Here is a 21,638-nt window from a genome sequence, read left to right as displayed (position 1 = left end):
AGCAGCCTTGGGTTCACCCCACCTACTCTGCAGAAGCTGTCTTGAGGATAAAGTCTTTCTCAGCTGCCTGGAAAAGGATATTAGTGCTACAGTTCCTCATGGCTAAAATTGGATGAAATTAATTCAGGCCTTAGCCTTATGGTTTTACCAAAATCAAGGTCCCACAAATACTCCAAAAATACTGGGGCTTTCATTAGTTTGCTAACTAAACCATCACTAATTTGGTGATGTTTTCTGAGTAGCAACTGATAGCAGAAGACATGTATGGTGCTCAGGAACAGTGAAACATCAAGTTTTCTAATATTTTAAAGATACATGCTGTAAATAGCAAAGTTTAGACAACTGTGCTGGCAGAGTTAACTTGCTGATATTCAAGGATGAGCTTAGACACACAGAGACAATTCACAAACTTCTCCAAACCACGTGGAAAGATGGCCAAAATCAGATTCCTAGCATTTTAATTTCTTCGTGAGGGAATTTAATCTGCAAATTATTGCAGAACAGAATCAAACAGCATGCAACTGGAAACTTACTGAAAGGCTACAACGCACCAAAAGATAAATGAGCAAACAAAACAGGACAAGCATTTCCTCATTAATTTGATGAAATCAGGAAAACGAGATTACAAAACCACAGAGCTTCACTACTGCATCTCTCCCAATGCAACTATAAGGTGTCACATGAATGCAATTTTTCTAAGAGCATGTTTGTTTTCTTCCTGTCTTTTACTGTGCTTGAGGTAAAGCTTCTGTACCCTGGAATAACATATGAATGTGATTTAGTAATTGTAGAGTGACACCTTCAGTTTCAAGAAGATGGGAGCGAGGTGAATCCTCTGTTTGCAGGAATAACTATTTAAGATCCTTAATCCTCAGACTCAAGGTGCATTGGTGCATTTGCTCCCAGAACAGCAGCACATCAAGATATACCATTCCCCATGTGTATGCATGTGAACAACCAGAGCACACAGGACTCGCTGGGAAGGAAAAGAAGGTGTGGGTAGCCCTCACCTCTTCTGATTGCCCGAGCGCCAAGGAACTTCATAAGGATCATCCGATTTGCAGGAAATTTCTTCCTGTTTAGTATTTTCTGAAGTTTTGTTTTGTTTTGCTCAAGGGTGGTTATTTTGGCCCCCTGATGTTTTCAGGAATTTTGCCTGCTCAACACTGTCTTGTGACAAGGCACTGCTGGGATCTTAAAGACCCCAAACTGATTTCATTGTTGAAAGAGCCATTCACCCTGCAGCCTTCATGTACCTTGCCTGGTTACCTTCTGACCGAATACAGATCTCTCTTTATACAGGAAACTTGAGACTCCATGGCACTGTTCCAGAGGTTAAACGAAAAGAGGTTGTAAACTTTAACCAACCTGCCTCCCTACAACTAGCTACGGAGGCTAATTTTCTGAAATCGAATTCTCTTGTCTGGAAACAGAACACACTTTTGGAAGGGCCTTAGGTCTACAGATTACCATGAACCAAATCCAAGCCATCCTCTTCTTCTTGCCTCTGGTAAACAAGGACAACATCAGAAAGTCTTTGACAGAAGCAGTCAAATCTGAACACTTAGGGAAAGCATCACCATCAGCAGTCATAGGGAATGGATGAATCTGAGATGAAAAGGAAGATGAGAAAAAGAGGATGCAATGTACTGCTCCTCATTGTGGGGAAAAGCCCTCTTCTCAGAACAGTGGAGAAAACCCCCAAAACACAGAGAAAATATGGAAACCTTCAGAATCATAAAATCACAGAACAGTTTCAGTGGGAAGAGACCTGCAAGATCATCAAGTCCAACCTTTGTCCTAGCTCTGTCAACACCACTAAATCACGTCCCTAAGTACAACATCTGCCCGTCTCTTAAACCCCTCCAGGGATGGTGACTCCACCACCTCCCTGGGCAGCCTGTTCCAGTGCCTGACTTCCCTTGCAGTAAAGAAATTCTTCCTAATAGCAAGCCTGAACCTCCCCTGGTGCAGCTTGAGGCCATTTGATCACAGCAATCTCTTTCAAGATTGTGTTTTGGAGCAGCTGATTATCAACACATAGGAAATAGCCAGGGATGACCAAACAATGCATGCACAAAAAGTTCTCATTTGTAATGCTCCAGCACTACAGTGATGGATCTCTAGCAAAAACAGGCAAATAAGAACTCATTAGTTAACACTCCCTCACCCAGTTTTTTTCTTTATATTCAGGCTCGGGCAGTTTCCTGTACTCATATAGGAAAAGCAAAGCGTATTAGTGGGAGATACTCTTCCTCAGCCTCGTCCCTAATAGCGTAGGTAGCATTGACCAGTTTCATAGAAAGAATAGAAAACAGGAACAGAAAGGTCCCTTTTGGTTACTTTCCAGTTGAAGTTGGGTGTCCTGTTTGCCCTTGAATGGAGCCCAATACAGCTACCCATGCATATCCATTTCACACTATTACCATAAAGTTAATTACACCATTATCCCAAATTACAAGAACCTTATTGAACTCTACTCTTTCTGTTTTCATAGAGATTAGCAAGGGTGAGTTTAGCTCTTCTGATGCTCAGTGTCCTCACTGTGAAAAGCAGCGCTCTCTCCAACCATGTGCAGGCAATACGGTGTTATATTCCTTCCCAGAGGAGAGGTAGGGGCTGATTTTTAAAGTGATGCTGAGCACCCATAGCGTCTGCCCCCACCTCTGAAAACTGGGCTATTGGGAGATGAAACGGGGAGCAACACAACTAGATCCTCCTCCCACGACGTTACTTCCTTTAGCAGCACGAACAACGGAAATCGACACAGAGTAAACTGTGTCCATTGGACGATTCTTCTGGAGTCAGTCAGTTCAGCTGACCACTCTTACAGCACATGCACGGCTTTCCAGGTTTTTCATGAAAGGTTATCACCTATTTCTAGCTGTCATGAGTAACCCAGTCACTGTAAGCACACTAGCAGAGGACCAAAATCATGGTAGAAAAATTCACTAACAGAACACCTGGATGGTCTTGCCAAAAAACCCTCAAAACGTCCCCCACAAATATAATATTTCTTTTTCCTTTTTTCCCCCCAGTAACCTTCTTGGTTCTTAAACATCTATAGCTGTTATAGGAATATTATCAATCTAAAAGCAAAGAATGTGTTTATTGTTGTGTTTTTCTTTCAAAATTTCTTATATATCCAGTGGAGCTTTTTGATTCTATGCCCAGATACCTACATTACAAAATATAAGACAAAATTATAGGTGCACAGTGTGCCAAGCAAATCAACTCAGCGTGGCTCGCCCAGGCTTTTTGAAAGAAAGCATGCATACTGTGTCACTACTATGATTTAAAATAGCTGAGCCTCCAAAGCCATAACACTACTGTACTACAGCACAAGGTGCCTGCAGACACCTGTAGCAGCAAGCCCACCGATAGCTTCAGGACTGCGATGAAAGCACGGCTGATTTCTGATCAATGTGTGTATCTCACAGCTTCCTTTCTGTACAAAACAAACCTATGATGAAATGAAAGAAAGCTTAGGAGGACGGCAGAAATAACCTGAGTCTTTTATAATAATCCTCACTATTATTTTTACTATGGAGTGCAGACTTCTCAGTTTCAATGGAGAAGGGGATTTTCTACAGTAAAGCAGAAGAAAATGGCATTTTGCATTGTAAAAGGACTTTTACTTCTTTTGGGTTTAAAACAGGGCTCAGAAAACCTTACAGTTCTCCGAGCCCAAGCCTTGCCAGAGGTAAACAGGAGTCTGTATAACTGTGCATGCACACTGCCCTGCCAGAGAGAGCTCTCTCAGATGCTTCCAACATTACCTCCTACCTTCTGCATCGCTGAGAATCAGGACAACACCGAAGGAGCTTTTGGATGTGCTCTGACCCTTTACTAGACATTTTTTTTTCTTTAAACTGGAAAGGAATTTTTATTTGTTGGCACCATTTTGTTTGTTTGTTTGTTTTTTTAATAACGCACTCCAGCTGCTCTGGGATCCACGTTAGAAGCGAGGTTCAAGCTGCTGCAAGTTCACAGATGTCACAGGATTCAGTATAGTACTCACTAACACAGCAAGGAGACACACTCTGGCCCCAGCTCCCTCAGCCTCACACAAGGAGAGCTATTCAGCAGTGAGAGGAGGATGTAGAAATGACAGAGGAAGGAGAGAAGATCCCTATTCCATGAGTTATTGCCCGATAATTGCCCACTGAGCTTAGCTAATACAACTTCATCCTTAATTAAACCTCTGATTAAACCAGTCTCTGCCCTTACCTTCATACCACCTTCAATTTGTGTTAGCTTTCTCAGATCATCTAAAAAAGATATCTAGCTGTCTCAAACTGATGTGTATCATATTCTCCCAAGGGCTTCCTGGATGCTTTGCTCACTAAAATATTGGTACGATTCCTACACTTTTCCACCCGTCACCTAAAAAGAAAGCATTTCTGAGTGTGTCAATTTACTCTGAAGAAATACTTACACGTCTTTAAAGAAGTAATCTAAATTACTCAAAACACTCACTTTTATTGTAAATCAATAATAGACTTGTGAGAGCTTTCTGCCAGAAGGAACTGCAATTTAAAGTTAGCCTGCCTGCCTTTTCCAAGGTTAGCAATAACTTCCTCCAGAAGAAACAGTGATCAAACCCTCTCACAAAATTTTGGAAATAGTACTATATATGTAGCAATTGCATTTTTCTGGACTTAGATTTAACCCAATATACCTCTAATAATTCATCTTGGTAACTGGTGTGTCCTGTGCCCCCCCCCCCCTCCCCCCCAGTACAATCATACTACAAAAATGGATGAACCCACATTTTTCTATGATGATTTCTGAAGTTCTTTACTGGTTTTTAGAGTACTACTATTTATTTATCTAGCATAGAAAATACCTATATTTTGATTTGTTACTGCTGTACTTACATTGTTTTTATTTTATGTTTAAAGGCCTAGGGATCTATAATACACAAATCTTCCAGGCTAGAATACTGTTTTACTGTTTGGGATTGATAATATCCAAATTCCAGCACCACTGGAAAACAGAAAAGTCCCATCTAAACACATGACAAGGCTGGAGCTCAGAGAGCTTACAGCCTAGATCAGGACTCCAGGCTTTGCTCAGGAGCAGAAGCTGCGAGGGGTGAAGATGCCTGTTCAAGGTTACGATACAGGTCAAAGCTGTGGAGAAGTACAGGGCAGCTGGAGAGAAAAATCAACTTAAATTATTGTCAAGGTGGGGGCTGGACTAATTTCATTACATTATAATGTTTCTGCACTGCAAAGAGGCCATAAATCCCAAAGACTTCAACTCCCTGAGTGCATCTCTGTCTGTGCCTCCAAAGACGGAACAATCAATTTTTCTCTAAGTTTTTCTGCTACACTTACTAGTTCAACACTTACTTGCTTCATAGTTATTGATTAGCACAAGCCTCTCTCAGGAATGGTGTGGGGAAATGTACGGATGGAGAACTTCAGTGTGGAAAAATAAAGGTAAATTGTTTTTAGGGCTTTGTTTCATGGTATAATTCACACTCCTCTAATGTGTAGCTGGCCTGTGTCATTCACTGATAATAAATATCAAAGGGACAGAGAAAAAAAGGAAATAAATTGGCTCTCTGGATTTACCACAACTACTCATAACCAAAAAACCCACTCCAAACAAACAAACAAAAGTTCTCCTTCTGTTTCAGGTCCGGTATGATGATCTGTATTGATTTTTCACTGAAATTGTACAGCCAGGGCACAGAAAACAAAATGAAGGTGACCTTGTTTGTAGGAATCACTGCTCTTTTCGTTCTCAAGTGTAGCACCATGATCCTCCTCCTCCTCTCCTTTCTCCATGCAAAGGAAACTACTTTCCACTGCCTCTTTTTCTAGCTTCTAGGAGATTCAGAAATTCCTCTGCACAGAGATTCAGAGGGCTCGTATTCAAAACCAGCTTTGTCAAACACTATCTTGGAGCAGCCTATGAACAACCCATTCATTGGGAGCATCGTGTCAAGCCAGCTACAATCAGAAGCCTGCTGCAAAGATAGCTGAACCAGTGCTGTCCCTGCTCAAACCAGGAACAGCTGGACCTTCGCAAAGCATTGTGCCCAAGGAGTAAGGCATGTGTGGATGCAGTGCCACCTAAATGCTGCTAGATGGATCTCTGGGCCCCAGGGCAGCGTGCCTGCAGTGCACTGCGTTGGATGGAAAAGCGTGAAGTTTGGGCTGTAGCAGAAAGCACTGCTCCTTTGCATCAGTAAAAAGGCACTGTGCTCCTCTCCAGTCACTTCGGCTACCAAAATTCTGCTGGGGGTTTATGGCAACATCTCTGTGGGACTGATTATTTGACCCCAAAGCTTGGCCAGAACTCCCTTATGTAACATGAAGCAAACACAGAGGCAGAGGATCCACAATTGTGGCTCGGCCAGTCGCTTTTTGAGGAGCAGCAAAAGTTGTCTTGGCCTGCTTCCTTTCTAAGGTGTCCTCCCCTAAAACTCTTCCGGCTGAAACTCTCTAGAAACTGGGGAGTAGCAGAATAAAGGCTTCCTTTGGTGCCCTGATGACTACAGCGTACAATCACAGACACTGGTGGCACAACCAGAAAGTTTCCAGAAAACTTCAGGTATGACAAAGCAAGGATCCCCGCCTCCATTCAAGCTGACACTTGGAGTATATTTTACTCCTGGTGTTTCTGACTGCCTCATTTGTCAGGATTATCATACATGATAATCAAGCCAAATCAGATGTCTTTGTTGCCAACGTTAACTAGAGTGGCACAACTAATATTCACATATCCAACTACCCTGGGACAGATAACCTATGACAACCAGAGACAAAGATCCATCAAAGAATCTGCACAAAGCTCAAAGTGAACAGGAGGAAAATCACACACGAATGGTGGCTCCATCATGAAACAATAAAACAGAAAAAGGACAGCCCAGGCAGGGCAAGGAGCCAACCCAAACTTGGATTGGTAGACGTGTACAAACATAGACATATATGTAGATGTAATTTCTATTGTCAACATATATTTTTTTATAGGGATAATTTTACAATATTTATAAGGCTGTACACATTTTCAGTTTAGAAAGACGATGTATTTATTCACTCTTTCTACGGCTGGACAAAGGGCAGTATTTATTAGGTGGAGTGTCTGACAAAGCCTTTAGGGCTGTTAATCACAGCAGCTTCCTTGATATATTAAGGCTATTAGGACATAACTAGATAAAGATGCACATTACTAAGTGAATCACCTTCTATCTGTCTAATGGAAACCAAGTGTTGATTTAAGTGGAGTCATCTGCTTAAAAAGAGAGAGAAAGAAATTGAAATAAACCCAAGATTAACAGATGTCGCAGAAGGGTCAATGGCAAGCAATGCTGGATCCAAGACTTTTAAAATAGAAACTTACATGAATATTTGAACTCACTTAAATATTTCTGTCTGCTTGACTGTGCAAATATAGGATTTAATATAACTTGTTCAGCTTTAAATACTACATGTATAGTTATCTATACATAGGACAGTTTCTGTGGCATGTAAATAAGCTCAGTCCTCTCCACCCCTAGGCTCCTGGGCTACAAAATGATGTTAGTAGTAGATTAATTTCTAGATGATTTAAAATATACTGTCTAAAATAGTCCTAGTACATTTATATTGGCTGGGTTGGTGTGGTTTATGTGTTTATATACACTGTTCTCAAGTACTGGACGGTTTTAGTATTAATGGGCTACGATTATGTTGAACATTGCACTGGCCAATATAACTATTCAAAACTAGAGGGGCTTTTAAACACAATAACAAAAAGGAATGCTGATTTGTGGTTAAGTCCCAGACATGGCCTACGTTAAATTCCTGGCTGCGCCACAGATGCCACTGTGATACCTCAGACAAGTTGCTTCTTGCACCTTAGCTGTTAAAGAAGGAAACAGTATTTTCTTTTTCCCCTTCTCTCTCTATTTTGTGTGTTTAATCTGCCAGAGCAGGAGCTGTCGTGCTATGAGGAACATAATGACGCTACCACAATGAAGGTCCATCCTAAAGCGAAGCAGCTCATCAGAGGATCACGCCCATGGCATACAAGGGCAATCACACTCTCCAGGTTGAGCTGCTGCCTGATCGCTGGAGCTATCAAGTGTAGCATGAGTTACTTTGGGATAGAAAGAGAACCTGGGACACAGGTTCCCAGCCCTGCACTAACTGCTGAAACAGTGGGATACTTTAAAGATGTGTATGACGTTGTCATCATCGTATTTTTAATAGATTTTTTACAGAAGTAATGCAAATCTTGGTTTTCTTAGCGAAACTGTGATTTTATCACAACCCCAGTGGGTAGGATGCAGGAACAGAGAAGATCTGAGGAAACTCTATTTGTCATCTTGGTTTCCTGAGCTCTAGGAGCGGTAGCTATACTTGGAACCAGGCGTTCATATTTTACTTTTATCGACTGCCTATTGTTCTTCCTATCTTCCCTCGACTCCCATAGCTCTAAGCAGGAGTCAGGCAGCAAAGGCTGTTTCTCTTCCTGCAATCTAAGCAGCACTGGATCATTTCTGTTTTGCAATTTTTATTTGGGGGGGTGGGGGTGGTGTGGGTGGAGGGGGGCAGGCAAGGAGGGCAGATAGGGTGACAGCAGGTATGGACTTTGTGTAAGAACGGGAGTATACCTTCCTTTACTCTGAATCTTTTCCAAGAGCTGAATAGATTCCAACCTGAAAAGACTGCTGCCTGAATAGAGTCCTTTCATCTCCATGCACTTTCCCTCCCTGATACTCAACTGCAAATGAAAATAATTTTTTTCATTTCCAGCGGGATCGCTCTAAAAACAGTTCTTTGACAAGGAACAATTTCGACTTTGATTGCGTCCAACTTCAGTAGAGGTTCATCCTAGTGTGCCAAAACCAGAATTTGCCATTTATGTTAGAATGCTTTTTGGTCGCTCATCTGCAACACACACACACAAAACCAAAATGCAGAGATGATCTCATGGTCATTTCTTTTCCTTTAACCTATAAGAAAGACAAATAAACATCTGCTGTGTAGCACGCTGAGCACATGTGTTGTTCACTTAAATCCCTTTTCTCTCTCCGCTCTACAGGGTATTTGGTCCATACAACTCCACATCCTCTCTCAGCATACTCATCACGCATTTCCACTCCACATCAAATGTAAACAGTCTATGCACAAGAATGATGGAGGCTATGTTTCAAATCTTGCTTGGTTTATCTTCGAATGCCAGACAAAACAGGGTTTATGGGGTTTAATAAAAGATGGAGCCATCTCCATTCGCAGACCTTACATCCACTTGCACACCTACTCAAATACAAACACAAACAGCTGATTTCCAAATCAGCAACTAATCTGAAGATTCTTTAAAAAACTATCAACTGTTAATGCATTATTTCACGCCTCCATTTCCCCCCCCAAATTCCTAGGTGTTATAGCATATATCGCATGATACCTAAAATTCCTCTGGGATTTCTGCTCTCAATAAGCAAGGAGACAGCTACACAGATCACAATCATGCAGCCATTGCCCATGGCAAGAATTTGAAAGTCATTAATCAGATCTCAAAGAGGGAAGAAATCAATGAGATTAAAAAAAAAAGAAATCTATATAACACTTTGTATTTGTAAACGTTTACATTCTGCCTTCAGCATCATGCTTCCCAACTACTGTCTGCATCCAGAAACGTTAGAAATTTGGGGTAAAATCTCTAGTAGCTCACTTAATCAGAAAGTCTTCTCTTTAGGAGTATTTCACTTTTGCCTTTTTACTTTTCATAAAATATGTAGAGAAGTATCACAGATACCTGCATGTGACTGAATGACCAGAGCTTAGTTAGTCATTCCTTTTGAATACTAGCACAGCAACTGTGTGCAAGCATGAACTACCTTCAGTTACTCGTCTCTAGAATAAAGATAATATTTTGTCTTGCTTAACTTTATTTCAGAGCGTTGAGGAAGCGTATACTCTCAATTCCTGCAAATAAGCTAATGAGCTGCAATATCCTGTCTGTGGCTATTGATAGTCAATGCTAGATTTGTGTTTTTGATATAATCACATTTCCTGTGATCCAAGAGCTGACACTTCAGAAACAGACCACAAAACATCGCGAGAGCTGGAACACTGCTCTGTGGGCCAGGTCTGTAACTTTATCTAAGCTACTGCACTCAGACAATATCCTGCAGGTTATAGATAGTACTTAACACTCTGTATATTAAACAATTTTAAAATTAATGCAAAAAATTGATTGGTTTTCATTTGTGCTGCAGTCAAGCAGATAAAATTAATGCTAACAAATGGATGCAAGCGAAGGCTATTCCAAAGACCTTACAGTCTTCAAGGTATGGTGCTGCAAAAACTCCCATGAATGTCCTCCAGACACGCAGAGGGGTCTGCCTACATGGCCTTCATAAACAGACCAGGTCTAGGACACCGTACAGCAACGTTCAGCTGCGTGGGGCTGTACGGTGACCAAATCCAGCAGCAAGCAGCTGTGTATAACAACCTAGCATAAAGAGGGCTATACTGAACATGACTAAAGTTTATCTTGTTTCTGGTGCAAGGCTTGTAGTAGAGTCTTAAAAAAGTAGTGTAAGAAAGTACATATACATAAAATCATGCTTTTCCATTTTTTTAACCAACTCATCACTGACTACTGTTTAAAGCACTTGCTAAACTGGAGTTTACATACAGACATCCTGTTTAATAATCCTCAAGTGAGCCCTTCTCCACGACTTTGCCTAATCTCTCCCTCAGTTAATTTCTATTCTGGCTACCAAAGCTTCTGGCAGCAGTGAATCCTACAAGTAACTCTTTTTTGTTTTCATTTTTACCATGTATACCTAGTAATTTTATTTTACTGGAGATGGGAAGCATAGGATGCTGGAAATATAAAACTGCAGGTTTTGTTAATCCACTGAAATATTATCAGATTGGTGAGGGAAAAGCTATTAAAATTGTAAGGCTGCCTAATGGCCTAGATTGATGAAGGATGTGCTTAGTTGTAGTCCAATTTATAGAAAATGGGCATCCCCCATCAGAAAGCTCAGCACTGAAATTGCTTCCGTATGCTTGTACTTCAGCATCTGGAAAAAGACTAAAGATTAAATTAATAGGGATACTTAATCTTCCACATGACTCTTAATATTCCTCCACATCCCCCAGGTTATTACTTCTGCATTACTGCAAGAACTACATACAAGATGAGTAACTGCTTGGCAGTGGTTCTTCTGATTTTTATTGATTTTGCGTATCTTTTAACATTTCCATCCAAACCCACAGTTTTTATTTCTGCTTCTAGGTATCGGGAACACAAATCCTTACACACCTATTGCAGAAGCTGCCAGTATTCAATACCTGAACTGCCCAGGTGCATGTTCAGCCTTCAAAATGCTGAATATTTCTGTGCCAGACACTTTCCGAAGCCATCTCTTCCACTTGACAGCTCACAGCTCTACCCATGCTTTCCAGCACTGACCAGAAAAGTCAGATGGTTGTTTGACAGTTTTTTACCATAAATTTTTCAGCATCATTATTCAACTAAAAAGAAAGACAAAATGTTCCTGTCCGTTGCACACTGATGTGCAAGGTTGCCATCGTTAGTCAAGGCCTTTTTTGAAGTTTGCACTAATTGCTATGTTACACCAGGAATCACAGTAGCTGTTCCCGCAGGCTACAGAATGCCATTAAAAATGGCCAAAAACCCCCACCAAGGCTTGATTCTATGTTAGATAATGCAGATATTTCACATGAAATTGGAAGACTGGCCACACACAAAGAATTCTTTTAGGTGAACAAGCTGTCAACACGAAACCTGGTATTTGTGAACGCAGGAAGAGGTAGGTGAGATAACACTTTTCTAAGTAAAATGTTAAATTACCTACTGCATGCTCTTAGGATTGTAAATATGGAGCATCCAATAACGAGACACATGTACAGATCTATACTTCCATTTGTGACTGAAATGCTGTCACGTCAGTAACACATCCACGTTACTGTATCACAACAACCAAAAGAAAAAAATTCTCTGAAAGGCGTACAACTTTGATAAAGCTTAATGCGTCTGCCTGCCCTGATAAAGGAAGGCTGAAACGTTAGCTCATCAAGGCTGCCTTATGTTTTGATTAAAAGGCCTGCTTCACAGCCTGCCAGGTCAAAGGGAAGACTCCTACCACCTTTAAGGGGCTCTGGAGCATGTCCTAAACCTTTCTGCATCAAATAGGTTGGGAGTTCATTATTAGAAATGGCATGATTACAATTTACCTTGTCATACAATAAAATAGCAAATTTACTAACATTACAGTGAAATTCCACCGCAAGATATAACTCAAGTTCATGTATTTTTGAGCAAATCAACAAGAGAAGTAAGTTAGATATGAAACCTTTTGCAATGGGGAACTATTAGTTGATTAGAAAGCAAGAGCAGGAGTAAACCAGAAACTGGACCCAGACTTATATTGCTAAGTCATTCTGTTCACCTGGACTGTGTTTAACGGGGTTCCAGCCACACTGGTTTTTAATACACGTATGGATAGAATCAATGCTCTGGTGAAACAAATACAGAAAATTATTTAGCCAGAAGAAAATATCATACCACATATACAAATGTTGTAACGTACAGGTCTCCATCACTTTTTGAAAGCCACCTCAAATACAGTCTTTGTTCGCACTTATTTCTCTTTAAAAGTTCCATACTCAGCACCTACAGTGAAAAATTTATCAAATATATATCGCATCCTTACAGATTTACTGAACACAGGATCTATACATTTAACAATCAGTCAAAGACGTTGTAGATGAAAGACAGAAAACCAAATCACCGTAACCAGAACTCAAGAGAATGGTGCAAAGAAGAGAACTTCCTTTCAGTTTTGGTTTCCAAGATCAGTTCAGATTTCCAGCAGGCAACAGAGGCAGCACAGTAGCATCTATTTTAGGGTAGATGTTTTCCATTCTAGATTTGTTTTTAATTGATTTAAAAAGTGGCGCTATCTGCTTTTAAAGAAAATCTAAATAAGTGCAATGATTCTGTGTTCAGTGCTGCCCTGCATGTTGCTTTTTGGGTTAGCAGTAGCCAGAATACAAGGGTTCACATTTTCAGCTGTAAGCACGCAAATGCGCATATGCTTGGAATGAATATTGTCTCACAGAATTTTCAGATGCACATTAAAAGATGTCACATGTCTCACTACCATATACCTTCTATATAAACAGAACTCTCCATTTAAATATCTACAACTTAAAATTTGCCAGTGGATAGCATCACTCCTAACGATCCGTATAACTTAAGAAGACTATTAGGAGATTTTAGTTCTGACCTTGGCAATACTGATACTAATACTGTACTTACTGTCAGATACAGGAATATTTCTGAGGATACAGAACGGACACACTGAACGTTGCTTTGGATTGCTATAACTACTCTTAAAAGGCAAATTTTAAAGTGTCCAAACCATTGCAGTAGGTTAAGTCCTATTTTTAAAACAACTTAACAGAGAAGAGAGCATAATGTCTACTGCTCAGAATCGTTTTAAAATTTTTTTTTGTAAATCCCGGTTCTGTTCCGTTCTGCTCTAGGAGGTCCTACTGACATCTGGGTCAGTCTGGTACGTAGGCACGACAGCCTGTTGAGAGTCCAGGGACTGTCAATTTTAGCCCTTGCTGTGTATTCTAGATAATTTTGTGCAGTGCCCATGTTTAAGAATGAATTATCTTAGAGCAGCCAAGCAACAAGCCCAGCTGACGACCTGAAAAGCGCAAGCTGTGCCTGTGATACCTAAATTAATGGTCGGCAAAAGGTTGAAAAAGAACAGAATAATTTATTCTAAAAAGCTAGCATTACAGTCATTTATAGCCAAGCTAAAATTAAAGCAGTGAAAAGAAAAAAGCAGATGTAGCACACACAAGTTCTTGAGTGCACTGCGGGCTTGTTCCTGGCTCGCGCTGCCGGGCACACCCAGCACTAAACCGCTGGCACGCAGTCTGTCTGCGTGAGGATTAACAGCACTGCGCACACAGCTGGGCCGAGCTGGGAAAACTGGTTTTGATTTTGACTTTGGTAGCCGGCCAGCAGTGGCCAGGTTTCTTGAGGGTAGGCTGAATTCACAGATGTTTCAGGAGAAAAAGAGAAAAGGCTGGTCGCTGCAAATAAATCGATTCGCTGCCGCAATCGTGCTAACAACATTCTCCGAGGGCCCGGGTCGGCACACCTCCACGCCCAGACTCGGGGCCTGCGAGCCAGCCCGGGCACTGCACCGCTGCAGCTCCGCGCCCGCTGGCCCAGAGCCGGCGGGTGTCCCGGCAGATGGGGCTGCGGGCGCTGCAGGGGCCTGCGCTCAGCCACGGCAGGACACCTTTAGCAGAACACGGCATTCGCTACCCTCTGTTTGTAAGCAACAGAGAACAACAGCAAAGCCAAAATGTGCTGTGATGACAGGTTAGATTGTGATTTCTTTTCACAAAGGCCTACCAGGTTGCGCAGTGCCTAGTTACTTTTACAAAACCACCTTTTCGGTTGCTTGCAAAAATTACATATGACTCTAGGGCATGTTCGCTTGTGCCACAATTACAAAAGCTTTGCAAGAGTGACATGATGTCCCAGAAACACCTGAAATACTCCTGAAGACAGAATTATCTTTATCTGTAAATGTTTCTTGAGTTAAAATCCACCTTCACAAAAACCTATAGGAATACAGATAAAATTGGATTCTGGCTCTATGATGTGTGAGTAGCAGATCCTGTGCTGACAGCAGACATCTATAAGCAGAAGCACCAAAAATTAAAAAAAAAGTGGAACTTCAGGGTTTCTTCTCTTTCTGCTTTAACACAGAGTTTCTGACAACTGTACACGAGCCTTCTGCTGCAGGGAGCACACTAACAATCATTGAGAAAGATCTGTTAGAACAACTCAGCTTGTTCTTGTGGCATGGGAAATACTGTGTAATTTCTTGCTGCAGCAGGAGTGTCCAAATAACTTCAGAAGGCTACAGCCCATTTTAAAATGACTTAAAGGAGCCTTCTGAAACGCAGAAAAGGTGGTTAGATACTAACACTTGCCTGCAGCACTGAAAATTTCTCCTTCAGAAATCCAAGATTTGAAAGTAATTCACAAACCAAATGGGATGTAACTGTTCAAAATATGTAGTCACCTTAAAAACCAGCTGATACAGATAACCTTTACATAGTGCTCAGCTCAGGAAGTATTAATTGTACGTTGAAAGCACACCATGTACTGTGTACTTTACAGGAAAGCGAAGGCCAATCTCTGAGAGTAAAAATACCAGAAAACTAGCTTTGGCCACCATCTGCAGCTGCAGTAAAAATGTGATTTCAGCATTGCCAGTGTGTTGTCATGTGTACCACTGTTTGCTGAGTCCAACCGAAATTCTCTATTTTTAGCCCTTCGGCTACTTTCAGATAAAATTCCTGCAGATAGGACTAGCTGTATAGCGCAGATAACATATAACTCTGAAACCACAGATGACCTCATGCAACTGCAAAGAAAGACGGGTCTGTTACTTAAAACAAGGCTAAAATTTAACCCAGCTATACTAAAATTAAACAAGGAGTGTTTTACAGTCCCATTACAAGACCTAAACCAACAGTCACTATAAATTCATGGTGTACTTATTTGTAAGGATGTAAAAAGAGTAATTAATAACCCCAAAACAGCTTATCTCTGAGCCACTACCACACCAAAGCTTTCCCAGGCTCGTTGGAGATTTTACAAATAGCACTGAGAAGCTATTTTAGCTGTCATTAGAGAATTATTTCTCCAAACTGAAAAGTCATTGCTCTTTGTCACAAGTCACAAGACATTTTTTAACGTTCCACGCTTTTAGTTGACATTAGAGAGAGAAAATGAGTAAATGTAATCCAAACTTTCTGGACAGGGCTTCCACGTGTGAGAACACTTACAACCACAGGTCTGAGCAAGCACTGCACAGTGGTTCTTCTTCGTGCAAAATGCACTGTACCTTCTTATCTTCTACTTCACTCTTTCTGTGCATCACACTATATACCAAAAGGCACCTGTTCCCTTTAAAATGCCATTTATTTCCAATCGATTGACGTGCAGTTCTGAGTACTAGCATTCAAGTTTACCGTAAGTATTTAAGGAGAAATGTGTAAGGAACAGATATGTCACAAGTGACTCAGTACAGATCTGGGTGCTCAGTTTGCATCCTTTGGGATGTGTTGCTCACATCTCTTTTTGTTTGCAGAATATTTGCTGGCTATTTCTTCAGAAGAAATCCTTAATGAGGTTATCTCATACTTCCAGTTGAGGAAGGAACACAGAGAGTTCTATTCCTCAAGAAAAATTTTCACTCCTTAACACCGAATGAACAGTTTAGATATATGAGTGAAATAATCCTAAGGTAAAGAAACTCTTTCACCCCCTTACCAAATCTCTATAAGAGATCAGTAAAGAATTCAAACCATTTCTCTTAACTTTCCCTTTCTTTCTTTAATACCAACATAGGCAAACCTATGTTTTGTAAAAATGACATAGCCTCAACGTGTCACCTAATTTTTCAAGCACAGGCAGCATTGAAATAAAGGGTTACAAAGCACCGAACTATTAATTTGAGATTATAGAACAAGCCTGATTTTCTCTGGCTTCACGTCACTTGAAAGGAGAAACTCCGTTTGTGATAAGGAATGAAAACCAGGACAGAACAAGGTTTGCTATCGTTCTCTCTAAGGAATTGTAGGTGGAGTTATGTAAACAACAGAGCAACGATCAAAGGGAAATCTTAGGGACCGTGATATACTGAGGTACTAGAGGAACAGAGCCTTTTATCTGTTGTGGAGGAAGGAAGTAGAGCACTGAGACTTGTGTAATATATACAATTAAAACCCAAAACCCCAGGTGAGTACCAAAAAAGACCAAAGTCAATTAAAGTCTGTTTTTCTCTTATTCTGTTAAAATGTCAAGAAAGAACCCAAAATGCAATCTAGCACAAAAATTACTCTCCATCACCTGGAAAAGCCAGGCATTCAACTCTATTTTAAGCTGAATTTTTCCCCACATCCTCTGAAACAAGCACTGTTCGATCACAGACCATGTCCTCATTCACTGCCAGTCTAACTGAGACTTACCTTGTCCTCCACTCTGTTCAGCCTGGCACCAATCGTGTTATTCCCTCGATCTTTACTTTTTTCTGTGGAACAAGAAACATTTTCAAATTAATATGTGGTGGTATAACAAAATACCAGCAAGCCACAACAGGGTGTGTTTAACTAGCCCACCAACGCAGTGTAACTGAACACCTTTGCCAGGCTGGTAGTTCTATTCCTTAAAAGCAGCTTTTTGTTTCTTTTTATAGCACTAGCCCATGCCATGGCTTTTAATAGCTCTTAAGTTTAAGGCACTTTCCACCTTAGTTTTACGCTTTAACCCGGGAGAACAAAACTGTTCCCAATTTAGTTAATGTTTTAATTGCTATTTAAAAACAATCTGGTGCTATGCAAAAGACTCTACAGCCAACTTGAACAATGCATTTGGTAACATTTCATTTTTTTTCCCCCTATAAACTAAGTAGAAACATGAGTTTGAATATGACATTAACAGAGAGTTTTAATCAGCCAGACTTGTTGCAAACAAACGCAGTACTTTGTGCTGCTTTTCCAGTCTCTTTCAAAGCTATCAAAGCTCTATGTGAACATTATATAGGAACTCTGTAAGCATAGCACACCATGTCATTGAAAATACAGTGAGTTTTGGAGAGATTAGAGCCAACACTTTGAAAACTTCATTCAAAGTAGGTGCCTTAAATGTCTAAATAATGACGACCCTATTTTAAAGGTGTTGATGACTAAATATTATTGCGGATGCCTAAACTTCAGACCACAACTGGTTGGCACTGTTTAAAAATTTGGCAACAAAATAAAAAGTATTTTAACAAGTATTTTCCATTAATTGTATCTTCATCAGATTAACTTTAGACACATCCTTCATATTAACTGACCTGAGACAGAGATAAAAAGAGATGGCTTCCCTATGGATTGGTCCAACCTACAAAACAAAAAGAATAATTTTTAGTTTTTATCAGCCTGAACCAGCATCTTCACTTTCTCTAGCTGGAGCAGGAGACCTCTTCACAAATAAGCAAATTGAAGTTCAAGTAGTTCTGGTTTGTACTGTGTCGCAGTCACTTTGGGCTATGAATAGTTTGAAATTAAAAAAATAACAACAAAATGGGATTAGGCTTAGATTCGTTTTTAGCTTCTTCAACCACTGTAAAGTTTTACCATGCCCAACATTTTTCCACGTGAACAGCGTTGTTTCTTCTTTTCCTTGTTCTTCGGCAGCTTGCTTGGTGCATCTATCTGTTATCTCTTAGTTTGCTCATAAGTGCAATTCCACCAGAGCAGCTGACAGTATTTCACTCTGTATGTATAATACAGCCCCTAACATACAGGGGTTACAGCGTATAGTCAAAGCCAGCAGGGACTGAGGCAATACATGTCAGTATAATGAAAATTCTAAGTCCTGATGATCAGATTTTTAAGCTCTTTGCCTTTTCCTTCCTGTGTGAAAAGAAAACCTTACTTGAATGCCACTTTATGTTCCATAACTTTGCAGTCCTACCAATATGGCATCTGTAATCCTGCCAGGTTTTGATCCCCAGCCCAAATCACTGACTTAATTACAAACATCCCTTCACTGCTGTTCAGACACTGAACTTTATTGACATACCTCCTCTGTAACTCCTTGATCCGCACCATCAGGTTGAGGTGGCCCTGCGAATACTGCTCAATAACATCTCGGACATCATAGGGCTTTCTAGCTTGCTGAAAAATAAAAAACCAAAACCCATGCCTTTAAGCCACAAGGATGTAGTAACACTTAAAAGTTACGATTTGGTAGAAAACTTTTTCTTAAAGGTGCTAATCAAATCAGTCAAACGATACAGTAACAATAAACAATAAGCCAGCAGGTCGAGGGAGGTGATTCTCCCCCTCTGCTCCACTGGTGAGACCCCACCCGCAGTGCTGCGTCCAGCTCTGGGGCCCCCAGCACAGGAAAGACACGGACCTGCTTGAGCAGGTCCAGAGAAGGCCATGAAGATGCTCAGCAGCTGGAGCAGCTCCCCTGTGAGGACAGGCTGAGAGTTGGGGTTGTTCAGCCTGGAGAAGAGAAGGCTCCGGGGAGACCTTAGAGTGGCCTTCAAGTACTTGAAGGTGGCTACAGGAGAGGTGGGGAGGGACTCTTGATCAGGGAGTGCGGTGATAGGATGAGAGGTAACGGTTTCAAACTGAAAGGGGGGAGATGTAGATTAGATGTTAGGAAGAAGTTCTTTTCTGTGAGGGTGGTGAGACACTGGCACAGGCTGCCCAAAGAGGCTGTGGCTGCCCCCTCCCTGGCAGTGCTCAAGGCCAGGCTGGATCGGGCTTGGAGCAACCTGGTCTGGTGGGAGATGTCCCTGCCCATGGCAGGGGGTTGGAACTAGATTACCTTTAAGCCCCCTTCCAACCCAAACCAGTCTGTGATTCTATATTTCTGACTCATTCATTATGCTGTCTATAGATACTCTGTAGTAATTTTCAAGGTTTGGTAAAAATCTCGGTAACACTGCATTCCTTTCTTGCATCTTTTGAGAACAAAGAAAAGAGTTTACAGTGGCAGCTTCTAACATACCAGAATTTGTATCCTGTTTGAGGTCTCAGAAATGTTTTGTCACCTGTACTTCAAAAGCAGGAGATGCCTCTGCACTGCTTAAACTTATTTCAAATGCTGTAGGTTTTCCTCAATTCCATGCCACAAATACCTTCTTTTTTAAACCAAAGGCAAGTGGGATACAGTATAAAAAACAGGCTGTGGCATCTTCATGCCGTTCCCTGCACCTGCCTGGGAGGTAGCTCCCACATTTTAGGAGTTATTACTTTAATAATATCACTTCATCGAACAAAATATATTTCAGTCTGCCAGATTCCTGAAAGCCAACCGCAAACCTTGGGTGAACGCAAGATACTCTAGTGGAAGGCTAAACAGGAATGGGAATTGCTTCAATCTAACCAAAGAGCACACAGAAGAATTCCCAAGAACCTCGACTGCTTACACACATATAAATCATAACTAACATCTACAAAGAAAGAAGTATGATTCAATGATGGCATAAGCCCATAAGTTTTTCCATGGACTAGTACTGTAAACATGATGATATAAAAAAAAGGAATTCTTGGATTATTTTTGTACTATAAATAAGCAACAGACAAATCTGCAAGATCAGCTCGAACACTGAAGGTTCAGAAAAGCTGTTCAGTAAGAATGACGACGCAGAGCTTTCTCCTGCCATCCTTGCACTCTGATGCAGGTGTCTGAGAGCAGAAAGAGTAGGTAAGTCCCTGCCTGTTTTGCATTTACTGGGCTGCTTCTTTCTCTTTAAAACAGCAACTGAAAACCTGAAGTACAGAATTATGAATGAAGCTTAATTTCTGAGTAGGGCAGAGTATTTAATGGTCACTACTGATTATTCTGTAATTATTTGGTATTGAAAGCTGATCTTTCAAGAGAAAATACCCTTGATGTCGACAACACATTAGTTTTGTAAAAGGAAAAAAGCCTGTATCAGGCAATGGATGAGTACTGAAGAAACAAAAGTAGAAGCCAGCCCCACAGCTTTCCTTGACGACTTCTGTTTCCTTCGTCTCTGCTAATTAAGCAATACTCACGGCAAAAATCTTCTTACACAAGCTAAAATCTCTCCAATCACATACAAAAGTTTGCAAAAGGCACAAAAGCCAACGCCAAATATTAAACATACACTGGTGGCCATGGCTGTTCCCTAGTAACTGCATGCGCAGGAAGGCAGACCCGGGAAAGGGAGAGAGGAATCCCTGCAAGGGGAATTTCTGGAAAATGTAACCAAATAACAGTCAAATAAAATGGGTAGAACATCCTTTGAAGCATAGGACACTCTGAAATACATTGTTTGGTACAGCCCAGTATGGAGATTAGAAAAGATTACAAACACAATTCATGATTCATACCATGACAAATGAATTACATAAGATGATGAATTATAAGACTATAAATGCAAGATTTTCCAGCGAAATTGTAACAAACCAGGCAATGGTTACTCGCGTCACTAGTGGAACTGCAACCTGTATTTTTAGTTCATGCTATGTATAGACTATTTGCCATGGTGAAAAAATAACACAAGTTAAAAACATACTTTAGAAGGAAACTGCTTTACTTAACAGGAAGAATTTATATGGAAGGAGAACAAAAAAAAGAGATTTCAAAGTGACAATGGGACACCAGATCAAACTCCCAGACTCTGGATCTGTGGTGGATATCACAGTTGTATCCATGTGCCTAAGTCTTAAGACACTTAGAAACTTTCCTAACTGGAAGACAAAGGTTATTACTCATGAATCCAGCTAATGGAATAACAGCGTATGGTGATTTTCTTTCTGAAATTCAATTGTAAGGTTAGACTGTGCTGAAGACATCTGATTTATAACTAATATATGAGATTCATGTTTGGTAGCTGGGGTGAACAAAGCTGAGAAAATCATTAATTTCTAAGTACTGTTTTCCCTATAATATACAGAATTCTTACTTAAAGGTGAGCCATTTACCTTCACTGATGCACAGGACTTGTGTTGCACTAGTAGAATATGATCTTTCCAACACAATTTGAAATAGTCCTACAGACTTTACAGGAGCATAATCACATC

The 21,638-nt window shown here is 40.7% G+C and overlaps 1 protein-coding gene across 3 annotated transcripts in view; it reads right to left on the bottom strand.

Annotated features, from left to right (window-relative positions):
• The window catches only part of KCNQ1 (potassium voltage-gated channel subfamily Q member 1), a 359,122-nt gene that overhangs the window by 84,621 nt on the left and 252,863 nt on the right, over positions 1-21,638 (bottom strand). For all 3 annotated transcript variants that reach the window (XM_086472063.1, XM_086472061.1, XM_086472062.1), the window contains 3 exons: positions 18,652-18,746; positions 17,921-17,967; positions 17,052-17,113 (listed from right to left, as the gene is read on the bottom strand). In XM_086472063.1, the coding sequence (XP_086328189.1) occupies positions 17,052-17,113; positions 17,921-17,967; positions 18,652-18,746 (204 nt within the window). The remainder of the gene's footprint in view (positions 1-17,051; positions 17,114-17,920; positions 17,968-18,651; positions 18,747-21,638) is intronic.

Source organism: Leptosomus discolor, chromosome 12 (genome assembly GCF_034619465.1).
Source record: "Leptosomus discolor isolate bLepDis1 chromosome 12, bLepDis1.hap2, whole genome shotgun sequence".
Lineage (NCBI taxonomy): Eukaryota > Metazoa > Chordata > Aves > Leptosomiformes > Leptosomidae > Leptosomus > Leptosomus discolor.
Note: the sequence above shows the minus strand (reverse complement) of the source record. Positions and strands in the feature narration are given on the sequence as shown.